The 26,664-nt window shown below is 42.3% G+C and overlaps 1 protein-coding gene across 1 annotated transcript in view; it reads left to right on the top strand.

Annotated features, from left to right (window-relative positions):
* LOC122792405 overlaps positions 1 to 26,664 on the top strand; it is a 2,471,936-nt gene that overhangs the window by 2,210,074 nt on the left and 235,198 nt on the right. Inside the window, exon 28 of the mRNA XM_044060193.1 lies at positions 15,087 to 15,168. Coding sequence (XP_043916128.1) covers positions 15,087 to 15,168 — 82 coding nt within the window. The remainder of the gene's footprint in view (positions 1 to 15,086; positions 15,169 to 26,664) is intronic.

The raw sequence follows: 26,664 nt of genomic DNA, 5'->3' as shown, positions 1-26,664 counted from the left end.
CTTAAACCTTGATAATAAATTAATCTAAGGTCTTTATGCAGTCATTTCCCCATGTAAGAATGAGCAAAAGCACATTAATCTCTCTATCATTCTTTTTAACCAGGCATTTGTATGCATTGTAGTGCCTACCTTTCTTAAAACTGATTCAGAAGAGAGGGAGAAGGGAGAAAGAAAAGAAAAAAAGGCAGCAGCACCACCTGTTTTCAACCCCCATTACACTTAAAAATAACTAAAAAAAAACTTTATAGCATGTAAAGAAAACTGCATGCCACAAAATTGGTACTATATAAGGAAAAAAAAATATTTACTTACATTTAACTTTCTCCCTCCTCTTGCCCCCCCCAAAGCACTTTTCAAAACATTAATGACATGGGGGTTGGGAGGGTGGCCTAATGGTTAAGGTGTTTGCCTTGTAAACACAAGGTGCAGGGTTTGAGTATCACAAGGGGCAATTGGATAGGCTTAAAATGGCTCGCAAGGGCAGTTAGCTTAGTACTAAGCTATGAACCTATGAAGTAAGGTATATGCTTTAAAGTCCCATACAAGTCGAATAACCTCTGAAAAACTTCAATATTTCCAGATTTTCTTGTTCTGTCATATTTCACAAATATAATTATTGCATTGTAATTCCTTATTAAGTTACTGGCTTTATTACTGTTCATCTCTGAAATCCTGTGTCTACTTCATTTCCAATGTACTCTCAATTCTTCTAGTCAACTCTCGTGCTCCCTTCTTTTTCTCCAACATTTTCTGTTGAAAACATTGGAAGAAGTTTCACAGGTACAGTCTGTCTGTGGTCTTTATTACCAGAAGAACAAGAAGCAGAATCTCCATCAGTTTCACTTTTTGTTGGACAAATGTTAGTATTTTCTCGTTAGCATGTACTTAATCAAAAAATGATTTTGTCCCTCCAGGGAAGAATACCTTGAAGACAACTGGGTACAGCAGTTTCAATCTCACACCTATGACGTTCCCTGAATAGTGGAATAAATTTGCTCCTCTTCTGTCTGGTGTACAATAAGTAATTATTCTCCACAAACACACACTCTCCCACTTTTAGTACATTGTCCTTCTGCCATAGTTTTGTCAGAATCAACTAATTCTACTAGTAAGATTGCATCTTTACTATTAAAAGTCTAGTTTGCTTTCTTATAGCCAGGTTTGAAGCATACACATGATGTGTCTTTTCAACTAACAACTCCTGCTGTGGAATACCAGTCCAGTTACTTATTTGTGCTTTCATAAAATTAATGCAATCTGTTCCTTCCAGCTTCTCTGGTATAGCTGAAAATCTCAGGTTTTCCCTATGTTCTCTGTCCTCTAATTCTATTATTTGTTTGAAACAATCTCTTCCTGAGCAGTCTCATATTCAGTCCTCCTTTTCTTTATTTCGACCTCTGATTTTTGAGCTTTGTCATCCCATCTGAGTATCTGTTTAAAGCTTCTTCCATTTTTCCAGCCTTTTGTTGTTTGTGTTGATATATTCCATGAGTGTGTTTATTTTAACCAGGTTGGTATACAGTTGTCTTGTATCTTCATGTAGACTACTGGAAGTCATGTCGGAAGGTTGCATTGCTTTTTGCTGAACAGCTGTAGAACTCTCCCAAGTCAGTGATTCTTCCTCACTTTTTGTAGCTGATTTCTTTCCAGTTTTCCTATATTTCTTTATTCCTGGCATGCAGGCAGTGCACTTACCAGCCAGTTACTGAAATTTACTCATAAACGCAAGTCTGCTGGCTTTCTCTGCTGAGTTTCTGTTTTCATACTGGGAGAGCTAGAACAAGCTGTTACTAAATGTGAAGCCATCTTAAAAGTCCTCATTCATCTTTGTATATTAAACTAGATGCTAATGGTGCTAACTTGGATGTAATCATCACATTTAATATTATATAGCTTTGGTTAAGGACTGATATTGGCCTATAGGAGCTTCCTTAAGCATATTGTTTCCCTTTTAGGCTAGCCCAGATTATAACTGCCTTCCAGGAATGCTCTTCCTCTTTTCTGCTGAACACTTCATTAATCACTGCCAGTATTTTTTGCCTCATCCACTGTTCCCCCATCTTGTACAACTCTCATGTAGCTCTATAGTAGTACTATCTAGTCCTGTTGTTTTAACTTTAATACCATCTAGTCCTGTTGTCTTACCTTGCATGTGGATTTTATATACCATTATACTGACTACCCAAAGAGGATGGTACAGTTGCATAAGGTTGTCATTGTAATAGTGAAGCTTTCCTTCTATTTTTTGTGTTGGGAGATGTACTTAATTACTAAATTTTAATATATTAGCAAATCATTTTCAATTGTTTTGATTGGCACTAGCATTACATTTCAGCAATGATAGTTTGCCTACCTTTAAGCACATACCTCTGCTAAGAAGACTGTCTCAAAGAACCAGAGAAAGCAACAAGCATTGTAGCATTTATAGTGAATTTTCATGCTGTCTGTGTTCAGCATCTGTGAAGACACAAGACCTGCATTGTTCCTTGTGGAAATATCTTGACTGGACAAATTCATATGGATCACAGGAGAACAAAAGGCGGGCAAACTTGTATGCTATGACTTATTGTTAGACTTTCTACATTATGTTTTGATCTTTTTGATCATTTTGATCTGCTGTTAGTGATTTTATCTTGACTTGTCTCCACTTTTTAGAGGAATACTGCAGCAAACTTACCCTTCTTTTGTCTTTCTCCCGCTTTGTAATTGTGTAGTTGTGTAAACCTTTTGTATCTAGATTATTAGGTTAAGTGTCTTATTACTTTTTACAAAGTTTTCAATGAGAACATCAGAGATCACACTTACAAGAGGTTGTTACCCATCTTCCAAGGTTAAGGCTTCACTAGAACAGCCAAATTGGAAATTATTTGGTGTCATTTTACACATAGAAAGAAGTGTAAGACAAGCATCAGTGACCTGCTGACTGAGACTGATAAAGGCTTAAGCTGAGACTTTGGGTACAGCTTGGACATTTTATGTTGGCTTCAGAATCTGAAAAGGTAATGTATACCTATGGGATGTCCTTACTGATTCACTGTTGCAGTATTCTTAACAGATGGGTCTTTGCTGACTGGCTGACTGACATCTGGGCATCTATGAAAGCTGTACTTTCATATGACTTATTTCTTGGTGATGACCTGAGCTTGTAGGCATTGGGTGGGGTATAAATGTGGACATATATACGAGAATCTCAGACTATCTCGCCACAACCATAAATCTTGTTCCATCTGCCAGTCCTTTCTTCCGAAAGCCCTTCAGTCTCGACTGTCCACAATAAAATGCATTTGTCAAAACCCAACATCTCAAGCACTTGACTCAATCCACTATGTCAGAAGGACCAGACATACACCTTCTGCCTAAGAAAGAAACTTAAGGGATCGAAAGAGGATTCTTTTGCTGTAATTTTGGAATCCGACGTACCTACTGAGATGCTCAAACCTGCAGTACACCCATTGACTCACAAGCCCTCTACTGTGACCCCGTCGTTGGTCAATATGGCAGATGGTAGAATGCTATGACAGATACTTGTGAAAGGAAGAGATTCCCAGAAACCTCATAGAAATGCGACAAGGCTGAGGTCTGCCTAAGCTAATTCAGGCAGACCTCACTCTAAAAGAGAGAAAACAAAAACTTAAACACAAGACAATGAGTGCAGCCAAGTAAAAAGGCAATCATGTTCTTGAAATCTCCTTCCTTTGTGTCTTCTCAAATCATGCCACATAAACAGATAACTGGATACGTCTCCCTCTGGTAAGGAACTGGGTAGAGATTCATACCTTTCCTTAGAATACTCATCCCAGTTGCATTCCCCTGAACAAGTTTAAATGAAGAAGATTCTCTTTCTCCAGATTCTCCCTTGGAAGAGGCTTTCTTTGGAGAAACCTTACACAGTATGATGAAACATTTCAAATGGCAGTCCAGACATGTGTCTAAAGTGCAAAAAAAAAAGATAATGTATGACACCCGTGCTCATTCTCCAGTCCCTCTTTTGTTGGAAGCTTACCATTATGCCTTCCAGGTTAATTCCTCGGCTCTAGACTCTCGGCCCCTCGCCAAAAAGACCAGATGGATTCTACAAAGTCCCTGATAATCTTAAGTTCCTATACAAAAATCCTGTGGCAGATCCTAATGCGGTTTCTTTAGCTTCAGGCAAACCTTCCAAGTTACTTCTTGACACTAATGTTCTTTTTAATGACAAAAGTAGTTGGGCAATGGACAGATGAAGCAAGAAGGTTTACACTTCTTCCACACTAGCCTTTAGGGCTGTAAATTATCAAACTGAAATTACTAAGTTCTTACTTTCAATTTTACAGTGCTTAAACAATGTTGTCTCAAAGCCACAGACTGCAGACTCAAAAACAGCTCATGCAGTTTGTAGTGGCTCAGGCATCTCAAATATCAAAGCACAGTATTAAATGTAGCTGTGATGCTGTGGATGGATCTTCCAGGGCAGCTGCCACTGGTTCTGTGATTAGAAAGTATGGCTGGTTAAGGAGCCAGCCTATCCTGGAAGATTTAAAATCTAAGATTTTAGATTCTCCCTTTGATAATCTCCTTTTTGGCCCCCAAGTTGCTGATCTATTCAAGACTTGGCAGGAACAGGGCAAAACTATGAAAGATTCCTGCCAGATCTTGATGTCTGCGGTTTCCAGGTACCACAGAAATTACCCAGCTAAACCACCTTCTCCAAGACAGATCTTTGGATTCCTCATAGATAAAGGAAAGCTCACAAGATAAAAACTTGAGGGACACTCCTTCTGAGAGGCTTCATTTCAGTAACAGGTCACTATGACTGTTTTCCACCACCACCTCTAATCCCCACCCTTAAACTCCACTCTCAGACTTTCTCTTACTTGTCTGGGAAGCAATAACTACAGACAAGTGGGGTACTAACCATCATCAAAGAGGTTTACTTCATATTCTGAGAGGACAGACCAACTCCAGGAGGTATCCCTCCACCTCCTAGCAACTAGTTCATCTCATGCAGCCCATCATCAAAGACTTAATGTCTTGGGTAACCATAGAACCAGTTCCCACATCTTATGCAGGAAAGTATTTTTATTTCAGGCTCTTCCTGGTTCCCAGAAAAGGAGGGTCATTGAAGGCCCATCCTTGATCTGTCCAGGTTAAACACTTTTCTGAGAGTACCCTTCTTCAGAATACTGTCCCTGCAAACTCTCCTACCCTTTCTACTCCCTTCAGCTTTTTTGATATATTTAGACTTAAAAGATGCTTACCTTCACATTCCCATCTGCCCTACCTGCAGAAAATATCTAACTATTTTTACAGGGTCATAATTTTTTCAGTTTACTGCTTTGCCTTTGGTCTGTCTACAGCTCCTAGGGTGATGTCCTTCAAGGATGCATCTGCAGTCATCACATATGGGTTGTCCTGCCTCAGGTAGCCCTTCGGTTGGCCGGATTCCAAAGTCTGGGTCTGGCCTCGGCTGATGTCGCACTTTCCCCGACGTCAGAGCATCTGGGGTATAAAAGCATCAGCCGACGCCATCTTCCTCAGTCTTTCTTGCCGCGTGGTGCCCGAAGCAAAAGCAGTTCGCAAGTGCCGGTTGGCCAGCTCCTGTGATTCAGCTACCGAAGACTTTGAAAAAGCTAAGTACCCCGTTGGGGACTCTTTCTTGCCTCAGCCGATGTCAGATAAAGTTAATAATTGTTTAACTTGTGGGAAACAAATACCTCATAAGAATTTCCACTCTTACTGCCTCCCCTGCCTAGGCCCAGACCACGACGTCTCGGCCTGTTCAGCCTGTGCTTCCTTCAACCGACGAACTCTTAGACGTTGGTCGGAGTTTGCAGAGGAAATTTTTGGGGCTAGTTTTGCTTATAAGATGCCGTCGGAGACTCCGACTTTGCATTTAGTCAAAAAAAAACGGAAAGACAAGGACCGACACACGCAGACCGCGGTTTCGGCTGAAACCACGGTCAGGCCTACCGCGAGTGTCTTGGCTGAAACAGAGTCCTTGGTACTTCCTATTACCGAAACCGCACAACCGACTACCTCGGCCCCGGAGGCCCCGGCCGAGTCGGTTATTGAATTACCTACTGAAACCGGTGTCCAGGAACGTTCCGACACCATTCCTTTAGACAAGTCTACTCCTGCACGTGGTGCAGCCAGACCCCCTGCTTCCATGTCCATTAAGGCTTTTTCTAGGGCTAAAGCTGCTAAACTTACTAAATCTTTGCCTCCCAAGGTTTCCTCTCAGAGACCTTCTACTGGCTCTCAGATTCTTAGCCTAGCAGAGGATCTAATCTCATTAATTAGAGGTTCCCAACCTCATCCAGACAGGGACTCTCAACCACCTCCAGACAAAAGGCCCAGGGTTGAGCCCTCTGACCCCCAGTCCTCAGATGAGTCCACTGATGGCTCTGCTCTGTCAGAACACCAGGAGGAGGCTTATTCGGCCTACGACCCTCCTGAAGAGTTTTCCTTTGGAGAGACATTACACTCTGAGAGAACATTTTCAATGGCAGGGTCAGGAATTCTCTGATTCTAGAAAGAGATTAAGGACCTTTTTACATTTACCTCAACATAGGCCTTTAGCTATACCTCCTGTTTTGAATGTCATTGATGATGTGTACTCTGATGCTAGTACAGCCCCTGACTCTCTCCCTCCGGCTCCTGCCAAACCTGATAGGTACTACAGGGTCCCGGACTCACATCTACACCTGTACAAGGCCCACTCTGCTGATCCAGAAACTATTTCCCAGGGCCCAAAAGGGGTTGCAGCTGCCACTGCTAAAATCCTCTACCCTCTGAAAGGGAGTCCAGAGCATTAGAGAGATGGGGTAAGAAAGTGTATACTTCTGCAACTCTTTCCATGAGGGCATTAAATTGTCAATTCCATATGATACAGTACCAAGGGTATTTGTTAGATGAATTGCATAAGAAACTGTCCTCTTCTGAACCCCTTGATCGCAAATCCCTTCAGGATCTGGTGCATAACTCCCAGCAGGTTAGTAACCATTTCTTGCAGTGTGGTTATGATGCATTGGAAGCTTCATGTAGGTCAGCTATGACAGGTGCAGTTATACGTAGGCATGCCTGGCTGAAGGAACAATCTCTGCCAGACCATGTTAAAGCTAAGCTTTTGGATGCTCCTATGGAAAAGCAAAAATTATTTGGTTCCACGGCTCAAGAGGTTTTAAAGAAATTTGAAGAAAAGGCAAAATCTGTGCAAACAGTCAAAGACTTTCTGCAAGTCCAACCACAGAGATTCAGCAGAAATTGGCCTACTAAGAATTGGTCCTTTCCGGACTCAGACAGATCTCAGAGAGGCAGGAATAGGCGTGCCAGAGGTAGAGGGCAAGCTAGAGGCTCCTACAGAGGCCGTCAGTGGCAGCCTCCCAACCAGAGAGGTAGTGCAGGAACTACAACTGCTACACCAGGACAGACTCAATGACTTGACTCCGCCGACCAGGGCTCAGTTAGAAGCACCTTTGTGCGGAAAGCTTTCTTTATTCTCAAAAAATTGGCACAGCATTACAAGGGACACATGGACACTGCAAATAATAGACAAAGGATACAGGTTCCATTTCCACACATTGCCAAAAAGAAAAGGCATGCCAGACCTGCCACCGAATCAGAGGGCAGAGGCTTTGAAGCAAATTACCAACTTAATGCAAATGAAAGCCATAGAAAAGGTACCTCTTTCAGAACAAGGCCAAGGATTTTACTCCAGATTATTCCTTGTTCCAAGAAAAGAAAATCAATGGAGGCCTATTCTCAACTTGTCCGCACTGAATACTTACCTCATTGTGCCAAAATTCAAAATGCTGACTCTACAGCAACTCCTTCCCATGGTGGGCAAGGGGTCTTGGCTGGTGACTCTAGACCTCAAGGAGGCATACCTGCATGTCCCTATTCGACAAAGCTGCAGAAGGCACCTCAGATTTCTTGCAGGGTCAGAGCTTTATCAATTCTCAGCATTGCCCTTTGGCTTATCTACTGCGCCCAGAGTATTCACGAAATGCCTGGCATCAGTAATTGCACACTGCAGACTTCAGGGGATTCAAATCTACCCATATCTGGACGACTGCCTTATACAAGCGGACAGCAAGCAAACTTTGTTAAAGGACTTGGATTATGCCATCCACCTGCTACAGGCCTTGGGATACACAGTCAACATCCACAAATCAAGACTGATTCCATCCCAAAGAATAACTTTTCTGGGTGCGTATCTAGACACAACCACCCAAATGGCCTTTCTCACAGAAGAAAAACAAAAACAACTACCGGATTACTTCAAGAATCTGACAAGTCAAACTCAGCTGACTGCAAGGAAAATCCTGCAGGCCCTGGGTTACATGGCATCTTGCATTCTTCTGATTCCGCAAGCAAGACTGCATATGAGAAAATTACAATGGTACCTAAGAAGTTTATGGACTCACCACAGTCACAGCTTAGAAACTTTGATCCCACTCATTCCTTGCCTTCAAAAGGAATTTCTGTGGTGGGCTCAAGCCTGCCAGTCGAACAGCGGGTTGCCCTTCAGCAAGCCAAGAGCCAACCAAACCATCACCACGGACGCTTCAGACCAAGGTTGGGGAGCACACATGGAGGGCAGATGTATCCAAGGTCTATGGTCACAAAGAGAGCTGCACATCCACATAAACCAAAAGGAAATGCTGGCAGTGATACACGCAATCGAGGCCTTCAAACCTTTCCTTCATCAAGGCCACCTGCTCATAAGGACAGACAACGCCACAGTTATGTGGTATATAAACAAGCAAGGAGGCACCCATTCCTACCCTCTTTGCAGACTGGCAATGAATCTATGGGAACTTTCCTTGAAACTCAACATACAGCTACAGTCCCAGTTTGTGCCAGGGAAAGACAATATACTGGCAGACAGTTTAAGCAGAACTACCATGGATGCACATGAATGGATGCTGCACCCAGACATCTTCTTACTCATAACACAATCATGGGGAAGGCCGGAAATAGATCTGTTCGCTTCCCCCCACAATCATCAACTGAAGAAATTCTGCTCAAGGACATACCACCCACAAGCATGGAAAGTGGACGCTCTCTCTTTCAGCTGGAAAGCTCTAACAGTGTATGCTTTCCCACCTCTCCCATTAATGACCAAGGTCCTACTGAAGATCAGGACAGAGCAGCCCAGAGTGATTCTGATAGCTCCAAACTGGCCAAGACAGCACTGGTGCCCACTGTTAAAGAGCATGTCACAGACGAAACCATGGCCTCTCCCCCTATGGCTACTCCTTCTGACGCAGCACAATTTCAGGACTCTGCACTCCAACCTGAAAACCTTGCAGCTAACAGCCTGGAGAATACCATGACCCCTCCTCAGGATAACCTATCCCAGAGAGTGAAGGATATTATTATGGAAGCTCGCCGGCCTTCCACAAGGAAGGCATATTCAGCAAAATGGAAAAGATTTCACACTTGGAACACAACAAAGGGCCTAGATGTGACAGTGATGAACATGGCACATATACTGGAATATTTGGCAGAATTGTTCCACAATGGCCTGTCTTACTCTTCCATTAAGATACATGCCTCAGCAATCTCAGCAGAATACAATGTTAATCCACCTGTCTTATCTCATCCTCTCCTAGGACAGTTTCTAAGAGGAATCAAAAACATCAATCCTCCAAGGAAACCACCTCTACCTACTTGGGACCTTAACTTCGTGTTGGAAAAACTAACACTTCTCCCTTTGAACCAGCAGCATCGGCAGATATACAGTTTTTGTCTTGGAAAACTGCCTTACTTCTGGCCATAACCTCAGCAAGAAGAGTATCTGAGTTACAAGCTTTAATGGCAGTGCAGCCATTTCTTATCTTTCATCAGGACAGAGTTTCTTTGAGGACCAATCCTACATTTATGCCAAAGGTGGTATCCAGGGCATCTTTGAACCAAGCTATTCACTTGCCTACATTCTTCCCACAACCACAAAATAAAGGGGAGAGACTTCTGCACACCCTGGACATAGACAGACAATTGCGCTACTACTTGGACAGAACTCAAAGTTACAGAAAGACTGACCAGTTGTTTGTAGCATATGCTGCTGGCGCACAAGGAAAAGCAATTTCCAAACAGACAATTTCAAAATGGATAGGAAATTGCATTCGTTTTTGTTACTCCTTTCATGGAAAAACGGTGCCAGCTAACATTAGACCTCATTCCACGAGAGCCACAGCCACCACCACAGCCTTCCTAAGAGGGGTGGCTACCAAGGACATTTTAGAAGCTGCTACATGGAGCTCCGTGCATACATTTGCCAAGCATTACAATTTACCTTTATACTCCAGATCCAGAGCAGGTTTTGCTACGGCAGTCCTGCAGGGTATCTTAACTACACCATCCTTTACTTAGTACCTCCACCCCCAGATTGGCTATGGTATTCTGCCCATATGTGATGACTGCAGATGCATCCTTGAAGGACATAGTACAGTTTTGTACCTACCATAAATGTAGATGTCCGATAGGTATGCATCTGCAGTCAGGTTTACCCTCCCTCCTTCCCCTCTGTGGTATTCCTAGGGTGCTTACCCCTCTATTAGCTAGCTGGGGGAATCTATTATGGTGTATTTGTTTGTATATATATGTATATATTTTTGCAAATGTTTGGACTTTTATTGCATTTCTCCAAATTTAGCCTTCCTAGAGGGCACCTGGCATCTGGGGCAAGAAAAACTGAGGAAGATGGCGTCGGCTGATGCTTTTATACCCCAGACGCTCTGACGTCGGGAAAGTGCGACATCAGCCGAGGCCAGACCCAGACTTTGGAATCCGGCCGATCGAAGGGCTGCCTGAGGCAGGATAACCCATATGTGATGACTGCAGATGGATACCTATCGGACATCTACATTTATGGTAGGTACAAAACTGTACTTTCTGTCACACCCAGGTCATACAGATTTTCCCTTTCCTGGACAACCTTGTACTCCAGGCTGTATCCTTCTAAAGCACCTTCATTAGTTAGTACAACTCTTGACCCTGCTGGGATTCACTATAAATTTAAAAAAAAAAAAATCCCAGATCACTTATTCCCAACAACTCCCATTCCTGGGATGCCGTCTAGACATGTTTACCATGCATGCCTCCATCCCCCAAGAGAACTTCTCCTCTCTAGCTGATAGGTTTCTTCCCCTTTACACACAGGGTCATTGTTCACCCAGAGAAGCTCTCAGGAGCTTGGGACTCGTGGCTGCTACCATCCCTATGTTACCCTTCACCAGATTACACACGAGGAAAATTCAGTGGTGCCTGAAATTGGTGTGTTGTCAACACCATTATCCTCTCGATGCCAATATCCCCCTTCTTTATCAATAGGGAATTCCTGTGGTAGAGTAGTCAGGTTACACTCAATCCAGGTCTTAAATTAACTCCAGCCCCAACCAACCAAGTCCTGTTTACAGATACCTAAGACAAGGTGTGGGGGGTTTGGACAGGCGACTACAGAATCCAGGGGGAGTGGCCCACCCGTATAGTACAGGAACACATCACCTTAAGTGAGAGCATTTCTTCAGGACCTACAGACCTTCCCCCGCCTTTGGAAACCAGAGATTCAGCTGGGGGACACAGTCAACACAATGGTGATGTGGTATATAAACAAATGGGTAGGCACAAAGTTCTACCCTCTGTGCTGACTAATAGTGGAGGCTTGGCACGCAGTCTCTCAAATGAATCAGTATCTCTCAGCCACATACATCCCCTTCCAAAAGAATGTGTTGGCAGATTCTCTAAGCAGAGACTTGGGAGATCCATACAAATGGTCACTGAACACGGGTGTTCAAGACCATCGTTCTTAGATGGGGGACCCCCTCAAGTGGACCCCTTTGCCTCTCCCAAAAAAAAAATCTTCTCCTGTTCTGCATGAGGATACTGACATGTTTAGGTGAGAACAGATGCCTTTTCATTCCCTTGAACTAGGATGTTCCTTTATGCATATCCACCTGCACCTCTACTACTCCGGCTTCTAATCAATGCCCAGAAGGAATACCAAAACTTCTACTTCTGGCACCATTCTGGTCATGACAGCACTGGTTTCCACTCCTGCTCCACCTTTCAAAGGGAAAGTTCTGCAGAATTTCTTCAAAAACAGATCTAATCACAAAACAGAAGGGCCTTATGCCTTCACCCCGTCTCTATTTGTGACCCTTTGGATGATGGGATTTTAATCCCTACCAGACATAATTTTTCATAAGAGGTTGCCTAGATTATTCAAGAAGCCAGAAAACCCAACACCAGAAAGTCTTACATGGCCAAATGGAAAAGATTTTCCATTTGGTGCTTTAAACACAAACTCCAACCCCTTTCAGTGGACACCCTCGCAGTCCTACAATACTTTTGTAGCCTACTCTTCAATTAAGACTCGCTTATTGGCCAGTAACGCTTGTCTACCCTTGGAACCCCCTCTTTTGTCGAGGACAGAGGTTAAACTTTTCTTAAGGGGAGTTTTACACATTAAGAGGTTAAAGTTATCTTAAGGGGAGTTTTACACATTAAACTCCTACAAAAACCTATTCCTCCCTGGGACCTTAACTTTGTTTTGGAGAAGCTAACCTTACCTACTTTTGAGCCAGATGCATCAACTACTTTAAAATTCTGCACTTAAGAAAGCAGTGCTCCTCTTGACATTGACTTCAGCCTGCAGGGTCTCCAAATTATAGGCTTTCATGGCCATTCCTCCCTTCATCTTCCACAAATATAGGGTAAGCCTCATGGTCAGTCCTTCCTTCATGCCAAAAGTGTTAATGAAATTTACACTCAACCAAGCAATCAATCTGCCTAACTTTTTCACCAGTCCCCAGAATATGTGGGAAAGAATACTACACCTTTTGGACATTCGCAGACAGTTGAGGTTTTACTTAGATAAAACTAAGAACATCAGAAAAACAAGTCAACTGTTTGTGTCCTTCATGGAATTCATCCTAGGACAACCACTTTCCAAACAGTTGCCTCCTGAATCTCGAAGGCTATTTCCTTCTGTTATTCTCACCATGGAAAGACTCAGCCCTACTGCCCCAAAGCTCATATTCCACCCAAGCAGTAGCTTCTTCAGGTGGCTTTCTACAAAGTTGTAGGCACCATGTCCATTCTAGAAGCAACCACCTGGTCTTCTGTTCACACTTTTCAAAAACACTGCAAGTTGGATGCTTTCTTTAGGTCCAGGACAGTGTTTGCCAGAACCATTCTGTCTGGCCTCCTGGATTCTTCTCTTTTTGGTTCCTTTTTATTTTATTTTAACATTTGTTTACTGGGAAAGTCTGACTGGGATAGAGCCCATTTTCAGCGGTGCCGCAGGGAGAAATGCTCCAGATACATGTCTTTGGAATGTGAGAGGAAACCGGAGCACCAGGAGGAAACCCACGCAAATGCAAGGATGGCATGCAGACTCCACACAAAAGGCACCCCAGCCAAGAATCAAACTGAGAACCTCTTACTGTGAAGCAACAGTGTTAACTGCTGTACCACTGCACAGCCTACTACTCTCTCTCTGTACATCTCTGGGAGTCACCCATTTGTTTAGAATACTGTAACAGTGAATCAGTCAAGACATAGTACAGTTGTGTAAGAACTTATAATAACTGCAGATGTCCTACTAATCACTGTTGCAGTATTCATTCTCTCCCACCTATCCCCCCATATTTACTCCTTGATTTCTCATTGGCACTAACACTTTGCATTTCATACATACACAAGCACAGTCTATACCACAGCATCTTATTTTCAGAAGGGGAAATTGCTTACCCTGTTAAATCTAAGCACCTCCTAGCTGATCTTTCCTTTTCCTTGATTGCCTTTAGGAAGATTGTGTCATGGAGAATGGCTGAGGTTCTTGTACATACGTCTGCTTTTATACCCTGATGACTATGAGCTTAGATCATTGCTTGGATGTACGTCATGTAAGATAAAGCTTTGGTACCCGTGTGGAGATCGGTGAACAAAGACCCATCTGTTAAGAATATTGCAACACTGATCAAAAGGGCATCTACTGTTACGGTAAGTTCTTATGCAGCTGTACTGTATGATTTGCCTAATGCAACATTCCTTTGGGTTCAAAGATCTACTGTGAAGGTGGGTTCCTCATGCATCTGAAATTTTCATGGGTGCCCAGACAAAAATAAAATGTATTCTTACATTCACATACTAGAGTAAAACTGCATGTAATAGTTTTTTTTTTTTTTTTTTTTTTTAATGACAATATGTAAATGAAACCTAGACAGTCATCCTTGTGATCTGAGTTTGTTTCGTGGGTTTAAGTGCTTGGGCAACTGGCCAAAGAGGATGGAAGTGAGCAGCCAATTCTGTCTCGTCCCTTCTGCAGGGAGGATGGTAATGCAAGCTCCAGAACATGCAGAAACACTTGATTGACAGCTGAGAACTGATTCTGATACACTGGGATTAGTGACATACCTCTCGACTGTCCACATTTTTGCCTTATATTTTTGGTTTACTTTCATAAAATTTGTCATTTTTCTGGCAAGTCATTGAGGATTGAAGTCATTGAGTAATGACATACATTTGAAATTCAGACTTGATATTCTTCAGAAAATGTATACTAACACAGATCATGTTATTCTTGCAGCTTTTTAAGTTTATAAGAGCAATAGTTAAAATCTGTCCCTATTTTTAGACCTTTGTCCAGATTTCTTGCACTAAGAGTGAGAGGTAGGATGAGTAATAGTCCTTCTCCTACCAAGGAATGCACTGCAGTCCACCCTGGTACATAGGCAGCATGGGAATCACATGCTGTCAAAGTACCCAGGATTGCAGACATTATGCTAGTCCATGTGTTAGAGGCAAAGGGAGTAATTTAAATTGTTAAACATCTCAGCCCTTTAAAAGTGGTAGCTATAATCCCCAGTGTCACATCCACACAATTCTTGACTCTCTCAGTGATCTCACAGATGTTTCACTTAGCTTGATTATTTGCAAATGTAAAATGGTAGTGGGACTCAGCTGTTAGGATGGGGAAAACAGGTGGGCCTTTGAGGGGGTAGGGCTGGCAAAATTTTGATGATAGTAAGGAGTAAGGTAGAAAGAAAAAAAAAGTTGATAAATTTATACTGTTTTCTTTTCCCCACCCCTTTCTACAGATTGCTGACAAGTTAAAAACTTTGACCAAGTATTTGAGAGACAGACATTTTTACTGTGTATGGTGTGGAAGAGAATTTGATGGTAAGATGACTTTTCTATCCTTTTAATGTATTGTTAGCAAGTTGGATTTCAAGTGCTCATGATTTCATCTAGAAGAGAGCTTGTTAAAATATCATAGGAGAGATTTCATTTGTATAGTTTGTGGCCTTAGTTGCAAGTATTGGCTCACCTTTTGCTTACCAACACCTAAAGTAGCAATGTTGCTTAAATAAGCCCATCTTCAGAGGAAAAGAGGAGAATGAGAGTGGGGAAGATCTTTGGTTAAAAAAAGGTAATAATTTAAGTAAGCAGAGTTTTTAAAATTGTTGCACATGAAACTTTTAAGTGCATGCAGTTAAAGCAATGTTGTCTTGCATGGGGGAGTGCTGCAGTAGCAGATGACCACGAGGACTCCTCTTTCATGCACTTGTATTGATAAATGTTTCTAGCTTATATTTTCTAGCTTCATTTTTCATTTGTTGATGCAGTAGCATGTTAGTTGGCATTTTCTCTCTCTCTCCCCTTTTATGCTGAATTTTTGTAAGTTTTCATTTCAGTCTATTGCCATTTTGTTATGCATTTGCAATAAATACATTTTTTCATCTTTCCAAATGAGTTTTTTGCAGCAAAGTACAGTTCCATTTGCTTGAGATATGTCTTCAAAAAACATATTCCAGAAGACTCCTGAGTGCAGCTATCATATCTCCTTGAAGACTGTTCAGTCACCATAGGTGTTGTAACTGTACTCCATTGACCTCAGCCGTCCGATATCAGTAATATTTCTCTGTCATTGTCTTCTTTGGCTCCACTTTTTTCCTTGAGCATTTGTGTGCACTAACCTTGGAGGCGACATGTGCTTCTAGTGAGCATGTGCCCCTCCTTTCCCCATGAAGAAGTCATTTACTTTCTTCAGCCAAGTCTTGAGGCAAGTGGATTTTTATATTGGCTGTGTTCCTTGAATTTTATGTGCAAATTTCATAGGAAACTGCTTTCTGAAATGAGAGATGAGTACACTTATTTTAATGTGTTCCTGTATTGTTTCTTCAGTATGAAAGTTAATTCTAAGGTGCAGTACCATTTCCAAGACTTCTGTTCTTTGAAAACATAAAACCTGTTGTAATGCCTGCTGCTGTTAACATCTTATGAAAATTTCAGCAGATTCTCAGAGGTTTAAGGTGAAGCCAGTCTTACTTGTTATGTCATAACAGTCTTTAATTGTGCTTTAAACTTATGTTTCCTGATTTTTTTTTTATTTCTTTTTTATGTCTGTACATAGGAAGACATAAGAGACGAGTAGCCAGGCTGTGTTTTGTCATTAAATAGCTTGTTGGACTGCTTAAATTTTTACAGTACTTGCTAGTTGAGCATTATTTTATTCAAGCACGTTTGAAATTGTGATTTGGCATTTAATTTGGACTACGCATAACTCAGATTTTCAGTGTAACTCTGAAATTAGTCATTAGTTCTGTATTTTCTTATGCTTATTTTACTCTGAATATGACTGAAGCAAAGGGGGTTAAGAGAAACATGGCTTCTAACAAGAAAGCAATCTTATTAGAATCTTGTTGTGACCTTATAAATAGGATGGAATTTTTTGGTTGCATTTAACTTTCCATATGTATTGCTTGAGTTTTGTAAACATTGCTATTTTAAGAAGAAAATGTGTCTAGTGTTAAAGAAGTAATTGTTTTTTTGTAAAATGCTGTACCCTGTTCTATATTCTGTTCACACTCCATCTAGTGCAATTGGAGAGGGTACAAGAATTCAAAACAGTGACCATAATGTAAAGAGAGTATTTCTCAGTGTTCCACATGGACAAAGTTTGGCTGGGGATTTAACCCAAAAATAGTCTCCGTGATTTCCCTCAAGCAGTCCATTCAGCTGCTGGTGGTATTCTTTCCCAGTATAAAAAGATAAAACGGAGAGGCGTTTGCACTTGTTAGACATCTACAGGCAACTCAGGTATTATACAGACAGAACCAGGAGTTTTAGGGGAGGCAGAACAATTTTGTGTCTTTTTGTTTCAAGGAAGCAGGACAGACCTAAGTACATATTGTACTTTTATGGAAGGCATGGGAAAACTTTGCAAGGGCATGTTAGGGCCCGTTCTACTAAAGCAGTAGTCGCTTCAGCAGCTCTTTTTTTCAGTAATATCCGTACTTGTAGTATTTGTGCAATGGCTATGGGGGTCTACATTATTCACTCCTTTCCCAAAAATTCTAAACTCAACATCTAGTTTATGGGCACAGCAGGGTTTGGTACAACCATCCTGCATAGCCTTCACTGAACATCATACCCTCACAGATGTTAGGATTACAGAAATGCATGGTGTCTGTATTATTCCTGGTTTCCACCTCCTTGTGCATACATAGCCTTGATGATCTTGCCATATGTGATGACTGCATTAGTTACCATATGAAGAGCAATTTACATTTCTCTTGAGTACACTCATCATAACTCTTGATGTTAGAGTAGGATCATTGTTGCCTTACTAACTCCTACCCATCTTCCACCCATTTTTTTTTTTTTTACTTTTTAATGGAAGGGGATGACTTATCTAGTAGTTGGGGGGAAAGGGTGTTAACCACCTTTTGTTCTGCACCCCCCCCCAAACCAGAAGGTTCAATTCCATGGGAAAAGTGTATTCCTTTGTAATTCATGATCTGAGCTGTGTAGGGGCTACAGTGTAGCAACTTCCCGCTAGAGTATAGCCAATCTAGTCTTCTTTTTCTTATGTATGGGTAAAAAAGGGGTGCTGTTCCTTTCTTCCTTTACCATACATATTCCCCATGCTTTCACTAGCAAAGAAACAAATTGAATATGGCACAAGAAGACTGCATTTTTTTTTTTATCCAGGACACAGCTGTGTTATCTGGGAGGACCCAGCCTATTTCCATGCCTGCACATCCGTATATGTATATATATATTTGTATGTGTGTGTGATTTTTTATATATATATATATATATATATATATATATATATATATATGTTTTTTTTAATAAATATTTATATGTATATATTTGTATATGTGTGTGTATATATGTGTGTCTATTTATATATATATATATATAGCCCCATCTCCAGATGATTAGCTAAGGCCCTAGATCGAAAAGCCTGACCTTGGGAGTCAGTCATTTATCATCTGGTCAAGGACTGGAGAGTACGACCATGAGTTTTGCTCATAATGAATGAGGGCCCATCTGATCTTCCTGCAGTGGTGTTTCAGTCGTGGGATCTGGATGTCGGGCAGATCCCATACATGCGTTTCAAGCTTGATGCCTGATGAGAGTGCAAGATGGTTATGTGGGATCACACCATTAAGGAGTTTGGTCTGAAACTTGGGTCATCATTGGTCCACACATCACTCCAGCTAGCTCCTTGTTGTCTTTGGTTAGATTGTAGCCTAGTGCCAGTTTCACATCACATATCAAGTGAAGTTATCCATTTTGTCAGTTACTTCTGCAGGTTCGTAGCAGTCATAAGTATGATCTAGAACTACTTGAACCAGGGCAGGTTTCTGAAATTTCCACAGCTTGGAGAGCATTAACAATGGATCAGTGGATAGTAGATGTGGCCTTACTCAGATTTGCTCTGGAAATTGCATGTCCTCAGAAAGTGCTGTACTGGTAGATCCTTCTGTTTCAGCAGAGTTGTTGAGACAAGCCAAGAGTTTATTCTAAAAAGGGATTATGGGAGTGTATTGTAATGCAGGAAAAAGGGCTGAGAATTTTGCTCATCATTCTCTTGGGTCCTAGATTGTGCATACGGGGTTTGCCTCATTCTGGACCCAAGTGACAACCACTACATGTAGTATAACATAGTCTAAATGATCACTCTTCAAGAGATATAATGCCCATGCTCCCACATGAAGTTTTGATGATGATGGTTGACATCATGAATACCTTTTTTGCATATCAGCATCTGGGGTCCAAACAGGAGACGTGTAGTTTGCTGCGAGTAAGAGTCACCTCCAATATGAAATTTGGCCATTTCACATTTCTTTGTTGTCTAGCATCTGCACCAAGTTATTTGTCATGGTGGCTGAAACATTGCAGGAAAAGAGTATACTGGATTTTCCCATATCTGGGTGGTTGGCTCCTGTTGAGGAGGTCTTCCTTTGGGCAGTCTTAGACTCATTCTTCATGAATTGGCATGTATTGGAAGCTATCACTTCCCTGATCTGTCAGTGTTTGGAATCCCTCCATCAGTGTGATAATGATTTGGAAGTAACCTTTATGCCTTACATGGTTGCACTTGATATACAGAGTCTCTTCACAGTGATCCCTAATGACTATGGTATAGAAGTGGTGAGGAGTCTTTTATGTGGAAGAAGTGGCTATGATAGAGAAATGATCAATATGATCTGCATATTACTGGAGTTAATCTTGGACTACAACATTTTTCTGTTTAATAATGATATCTTTTTGGCAGAAGTGGGGCGTAGCTATGATCACTTAGTGTACCAACAACTACGGTAATCTTGCTTTGGCTTGAGTGGGAGAATCTACATGTTTTGAACAATGTTGCCTTTTCAAAGAATATCCGATACTATAAGCGCTTTGTTGCCATTTTTATTTTTATGGGCTGGAACTAAACAAGCACTAGAAGAGTATATTGCACATATAACTACTTCATTCCTTAAGTTTACAGTGAGAGAGTCATTCTACTGCATGGACATTTTAGTTGTTTGTGTACATACCAGTAGTGATGACATTTATGGCACAAAGCTGCATCGCAAAGAGTGTTGGTGGAATGCGTTGTTTGAAAGAAATACTATGCATCCAGGATACATTTATAAGATTGTCCTTAAAAGACACTTGTTCTTCATGTTTCACTGTTACAGTCATCACATTTGGGTTATTCCTGCCAGGGTAGCCCTCGGCCGGCCCAAATACCAGAGACTTAGTATTTCTGCATCTGTTGCTGTCGCTTGAGGACTGACATCAGATCATCAGTGGTATAAAGTAAGGCAGCCGATGACACTACATCAGTCTTTCTTGCCGTGAAGCCTGAAGCAGAAGCAGTTGGCACGAGTGCGGGTCAGCTGCTACCTGAGTTTTTGTTTCTGAATTGAAGTTGAAGTCTTCTAAAGCTAAGTACCCTGTTGGGGATCCTTTTTTCTTGCACTAACTGATGTCAGAAAAAGTTAATTGTCTTGCCTGTGGAAAGCAAACACAGCACCAAGACTTCCACTCTTACTGTGTCACTTGTCTAGGCCCAGACCACAATGTCCCTTATTGTCACTTCTGTGCTTTAACGCCAGAACTGTCCATCATCGGGCCCTTATTGTAGCCAGATATTTTCGTTTACAGTCCTCAAATTCCGATATGGCTTCAGTAAGCCATCCTACAGCAGATATTCTTAAAAAAAGTAAAGATAAAAACAGAGACAGACTGCACAGGTCGAAACCTACTGACGACACTTCCGTTAAGCTAGTCGTCAGTCCTCCGGTACTCAATGAGGCACTTTCGCAGCCTCTGATGCCTGCTTCAGTCGATTCGCAGGCCGCTATCGAGACCCTTTCGGAGTATGGTATGCTGCAAAACTCTTCTTCGTCTAAGGATCTTGCAGTTGTCTCTACCTCAGATGGGTCCAGAGCCGCTGAGCAGGCACCAACTTCTGAGGAAGTCCTTCGCACCACCGAATCTCGACACAAACTGACATCTTCTTTCACAACTACCGTTACTTCGAAAACCAAGTTCCTTAGGGCCAGGGTCCGAGCCACACCCAAGAAACTGACTACCCACTCTCAGGCACCTGCTACCTTGCCTCAGTCTCAAATGCTTAAAATGGCGGAAGACCTTATCATGCTGATCAGGGGAAACCAAGCTAACCCCTCAGAAAGGAAAAGAGATCTGTCCCCAGTAGTTTTGTCTGAGCAAGAGTCAGATGAATCTGACACATCTGACTATGAAGACATGCCACCGCTCTCCACTTAATGAGGATTCTGATGCAGAAGAATCTATTCCTTCAGCCTCTCCCCCAGAGGATTTTCCTTTGGGGAAACCCTGCAAACTTAAAGGGAGCATTCCCAGTGGGAGAGTCAGGACTACCCTCAGTCTAAAAAGAGACTCAAGGAATTCCTAGACCTTCTGCAACACAGACCCTTGGCTATCCCCTCAGTCCTGGATGTGGTGGATGATATTTTCCTTGAATCCAACTTGACTCTTGACGCCCTACCTCCTGCATCCAGAAAACCAGACAGGTACTACAGAGTCCCTGACTCGCACAAATATCTTTTTAAAAATCCTTCAGCTGACCCTGAGGTTATTTTTCAAGGACCTAAAGGGATTAAAGCAACCTCTGCTAAGAATCCCACCCCTCAGACAGGGATTCCCAAGCATTGGACAGATGGGGTAAAAAAGTATACACCTCAGCTACTCTTACTATCAGGGCACTAAATTATCTGTTCCATATGTGTAAATATTAGCAACATACCTTGGAACTCCTTAAATAAAAAAATGTCTTCCTTTCCTGCTTGGGCAGACTCTAAAGATGTTCTTTGTGTTTCACTGTTGCAGTCATCACACTTGGGTTATCCTGCCAGGGGTAGCCCTCAGTCGGCCCGAATACCAGAGGCTTAGTATTTCTGCATTGGTTGCTGTTGCTTCAGGACTGACATCAGGCCATCAGTGATATAAAAACAGGCAGCTTGACACCCTTACATCAGTCTTTCTTGCCAAGGAACGGAAAAACAAACTAGATAAAAACTACGAATGAAACCAAAAAAAGCTCTGTGGAATAATTCCAAACACTAGAATAAATCAACCGTTTAATGAAGCGCTTTTCGTCACCTACTGTGAGGTAACTTCTTCAGATACATAACAAATAGATAAAAGCAATTATATAACAACACTAATCACATGATCTACGTGAAAGTTGTATCAATACATCACAAAATAGTGCTGAAATAGAACTTTTTAAAAGATTCACTTAAAATACTAGTTGCATAATTTAAGCTGTTTGTTCCTATATTATTGTAAATAAAATTACATTTAAGTTTGTCACCCACCTATATTAATAAAACTTAGTGAAAATATTTTTTGTTTTTTTTAAGAACCAGTTTTAACCTTTTTCCAAACATTTTTAAACATAACTTTGTTAAAAGCACCAACCAGCAGTAATATAAAGGAGTAGTTGAATAAAGATTATTTTATGTGTGTATAACTGAGAAAATGAAAAACATTATCTATCCAAACTTTTAAGTTTAAGAAGACAGGCTATGTTACAGTCCTCATTTAGACCAGGTTCAACAAAAGCATTCAATCTTATTTGCCATGAAAGTTCACATTCTTCAAGTAATAAATTTCAAGGGCCGCCTTGGATGTTGTGCTGAATTTGGTCTATTGCCCTGAATTTGAATGTGTGGCCTGCGTGTGACACACTATGTTTAACCAGTGCATTATCTAGTTTGTTAGTGGTTAAAACATAAGTGTGTTCGTAGATTCTGTCTCGGAGCTCCGTTTTACCTATATAAAATGCTTTACAATAATGAGCATGTAGCTACATGTACAACCAATTTGGAATTACAATTCAACTTGTGTTTTGTTTGATATTTTCTATCATTGATGGTGAATGTGACACCTGTAGTGATGAGTTTACACATGTTACAACAGCCACAAGTAACCATTCTAAACACCTTTCTGGTGATCCCAAAATTCAGAATGCTTACCCTCCAATAGCTGCTACCCATTCTCTCGATGCCTGGCTAGCCACCCTGGATCTAAAAGAGGCCTACCTCCACATTCCTGTCAGGGAAGCATGCAGAAAATATCTCCGCTTCAGGGTAGGATTTCAACACTTTCAGTTCTCTGCGCTTACCTTTGGCTTATCTACTGCTCCCAGAGTTTTCGCAAAATGCCTGGCTATGGCCATTGCCTTTTGCAGACAAAGAAATATTCAAATTTATCCCTGCTTAGATGACTACTTTATTCAGGGCAACAGCCAGGAAACGCTGCTCAAGCACCTGGCCTTTGTAAAGAACCTACTAACCTCCCTAGGGTACACAGTCAAAGAAAATAAATTAAAACAGGTGCCCACCCAAAAGATAATATTCCTGGGAGCAAGTCTGGACACAGCATCTCATATGGCATACCTTACCCCAGAGAAACAAATTTTCATGTCCGCCTCCTTTTATCAACTGACCACCAGGCCCCACCTTTTTGCAAGGAAAATCCTGCAGGCTCTGGGGTTCATGGCATCTTGCATCCTCCTCTTTCCATATGCCAGACTGCATATGAGGAAACTTCAGTGGTACCTAAAGAACCTTTGGTGTCAACACTCAAGACCTGGAAACTCTTCTACCTATAATTCCTTGCCTCAGAAAGGAATTTCTTTGGTGGGCAACAGCATGCTCCTACAACAATGGACTGCTGTTTCCCCCACAGCCTGCTACCTAGACCCTCTCCACAGATGCATCAGACTACGCTTGGTGTGCACACCTGGACGGCAGGTGCATACAGGGCCAACAGAGCTCACAGCAAATTCCCCTGCACATCAGTCAAAAAGAGATGATGGCTGGCAGCATGCCTTGATAGCTTTCAAACCCCTTCTGTCTCCAGGGGTTCTCCTGATCAAAACTGACAACGCCACTGTGATGCTGTACATCAACAAGCAGGGAGGGACTCACTCCTACCCTCTATGCAGGCTGGCCATGACCCTTTGTCTCACAGCCTCTTCCATGTTAGCACAATACCTACCAAGCTCTCTCAACTCCCTGGCAGACCAGTTAAGCAGAAACTTTCTGGACCCACAAGAGTGGCAACTCAACAGAAGTACCTTCAACCTAATAATTCAGAAATGGGGAACCCCGAAGGTCGACCTCTTTGCCTCCCACATCAACCATCAGCTCAACAAATTCCGCACCAGGAAGCATCACTACATGGCTTGGAAAGTGGATGCTCTGTCCTTCCCTTGGGTCAACCTCTCGGTCTATGCCTTTCCTCACCTTCCTCTCATTCCCAGGGTACTGCTCAAAATAAGGGAGGAAAAACCAAGGGCCATTCTTACAGCTCCAGACTGGCCCAGACAGCACTGGTACCCCTTGCTGCACATCCTGTCCCCGCAGCCTCCATGGCATCTTCCTCAGATTCCAAACCTACTAACCCAGAGGGAAGGGGAATTCATGCATCCCCGATTGCAGACACTCAATTTGGCAGCTTGATTTATTCCCTAACCCCAAACCAATCTGCCATTCTCAGCAAACAGGCTCTGGATGTTATCAGTGAGGCCAGACACCCTAGCACCAGAACTACAGATAAATGGTAAAGGTTCTGCACCTGGACCCAGGCTAAGGGGGGCCAGTACAGCACAGCCCTCCATCCCTCCCATCCTGGATTACTTAGCTGACCTACTACACAGTGATTGCTCTTTCTCCTCCATAGAAATTCATGCCTCTGCTATTTCTGCTCATTTTTCAACTGAGCAGCCCCTTTTCTCACACCTTTTGATCAAACAGTTCTTCATAGTGAGTTCCTATAAGAAGATCGAAGATGCATTCTTTTGAATGCATCTTGGTCAAACTTAAAGGACTGAAAAACAAAATATCGAAGCGGCTTTTAAGCAAATTCTTTCCCTGGGAAAGAATTTGCTTGGTCACTTCGTTACTTTGCCATTTTTGGCACTGTAGTGCGGTCTTGGAGTTGGTATATTTAAGTAGGGGGTGTGTGGGGGACATGAGGGGTGCAGCCCCTCACTTAATGTTATGTTTAAGGTGTTTTCTATTTATTTTATTTTTTTGTTGGAACAGCGATTTATTTTTCCCTCGGAAAAAAATCACTGTTCTGACAGTTCGACATTGTAAGATTTCACTTACATAGGGTTGATTAATCACCGTTCGCTTTTTTGTGTTTGATTATCTAATATAGACCCCCGATAGGGGCTAGCAACTTGAGCCCCCCCCAGAAGGGCACCAGCTCTGGCTTGGGACCTTAACTTTGTCTTGGAAAAACTCACCTTGCCTTCTTTCGAACCAGCTTCTTCTGCAGAGCTAAAATGTCTCTCCTGGAAGAAAGCCTTACTTCTGTCCATCACATCAGCCAGAAGAGTCTGTGAGTTGCAGGCACTCATGGGTGTGGAACCCTTCATCATCTTCCATGCAGACTGGGTATCCCTGAGAACTAACCCATCCTTCATGCCCAAGGTGATGTCCAGTGTGGCTCTCAACCAATCCTTTTATTTGCCCACCTTCTTTCCTAATCCCCAGAACAAGGGGGAAAGGATTATTCACTACCTAGATATGCACAGACAGCTCAGATACTATCTGGACAGGACTAAATCCTTTAGAAAGTCTGATCAGTTGCTGGTTAGCTTTGCCACAGGGGCAGAAGGCAAAGCCATCTCCAAGTAAACCATTTCCAAATGGATAGCACACTGCATCAGCTACAAGCAGCATGGTAAGCCTCCCCCCAAGGGGGTCAGGACACACTCCACCAGAGCAGCCTCCACTTTTGCAGCTTTCATCAGAGGACTCCCCAACAAGAACATCCTGGAGGCTGCCACCTGGACATCTGTTCACACTTTCAGCATTACCAGCCCCTAGCTTCCTTGACTGCCTCCACCCATTTCCTCAGCTTTGGGAATTTACTCAAGTGTGATGACTGCAACAGTGAAACACAAAGAACTTAATACAGTTGTGTACACTTACTATAAATGTAGATGTTCGTGTATTCACTGTTGCAGTCCTGGTTTCCCCTCCCTCCATCTCCCTTTTTTCTCTTTCTCCTTGTGTTTCCTTTTTTCCTTGTTCTCCTTTCCTTACAAGGGGCATATTGGTATTTATTTTCACTAGTAGGGTTCTTCCACCTGAACCTGGCCTCCTACTTTGGGGGCTCCTGACAGGTTAGGGCAATAAAAACTGATGTAATGGCATCGGTTGCCTTACTTTATACTACTGTTGACCTGACGTCAGTCCCCGAGTGACAGCAGCCGATGCAGAAATACTAAGTCTCTGGTATTTGGGCCGGCCGAGGGCTACCCTGTCAGGGATAACCCAAATGTGACGACTGCAATAGTGAATACACTCCAACATCTACATTTATGGTAAGTTTTCAGAGCTGTACTTTCTGTAGGACTTCATGCTTACATACTGATGAAAATTAATTTTTGAAAACAACTGAATGAAAGAAGAGTTTCGGGAGAGGGGATACAAGGAAAATGATATTGTGATTACATCTGGAGAAGTTAGTAACTTCAGGAAAACTAAAGGGAAGCCATATTTTCCCAATAACACTGATGATCATCTTCTTTCGGCTTTTCCCGGTTAGGGGTCGCCACAGCAGAACTCCGGTCCGCTAATGATTGGCAGTAGATTTTTTTGCGGTTGCCGAGGTGCCAGCTCGACGCCCAACCTTCAGCGAAGGCACACCCATTCTATGCATGCCTTTCAAATGCCACTCGAACGCGGGGAGGACATGCAGACTCCACACAGAAGGCGCTCCAGCCGAGAATCGAACGGGAGAACCTCTTGCTGTGAGGCAAGGCTACCACTGCACCACCACGGCTTCCCAATAACACTGATGATATTCCAGATAAAATCA

This window comes from Protopterus annectens, chromosome 1.part2 (genome assembly GCF_019279795.1).
Source record: "Protopterus annectens isolate FY-2018-M chromosome 1.part2, PAN1.0, whole genome shotgun sequence".
Lineage (NCBI taxonomy): Eukaryota > Metazoa > Chordata > Ceratodontiformes > Protopteridae > Protopterus > Protopterus annectens.
The sequence above is the reverse complement of the archived record's forward strand: the minus strand, read 5'-3'. Positions and strand labels throughout refer to the sequence as shown.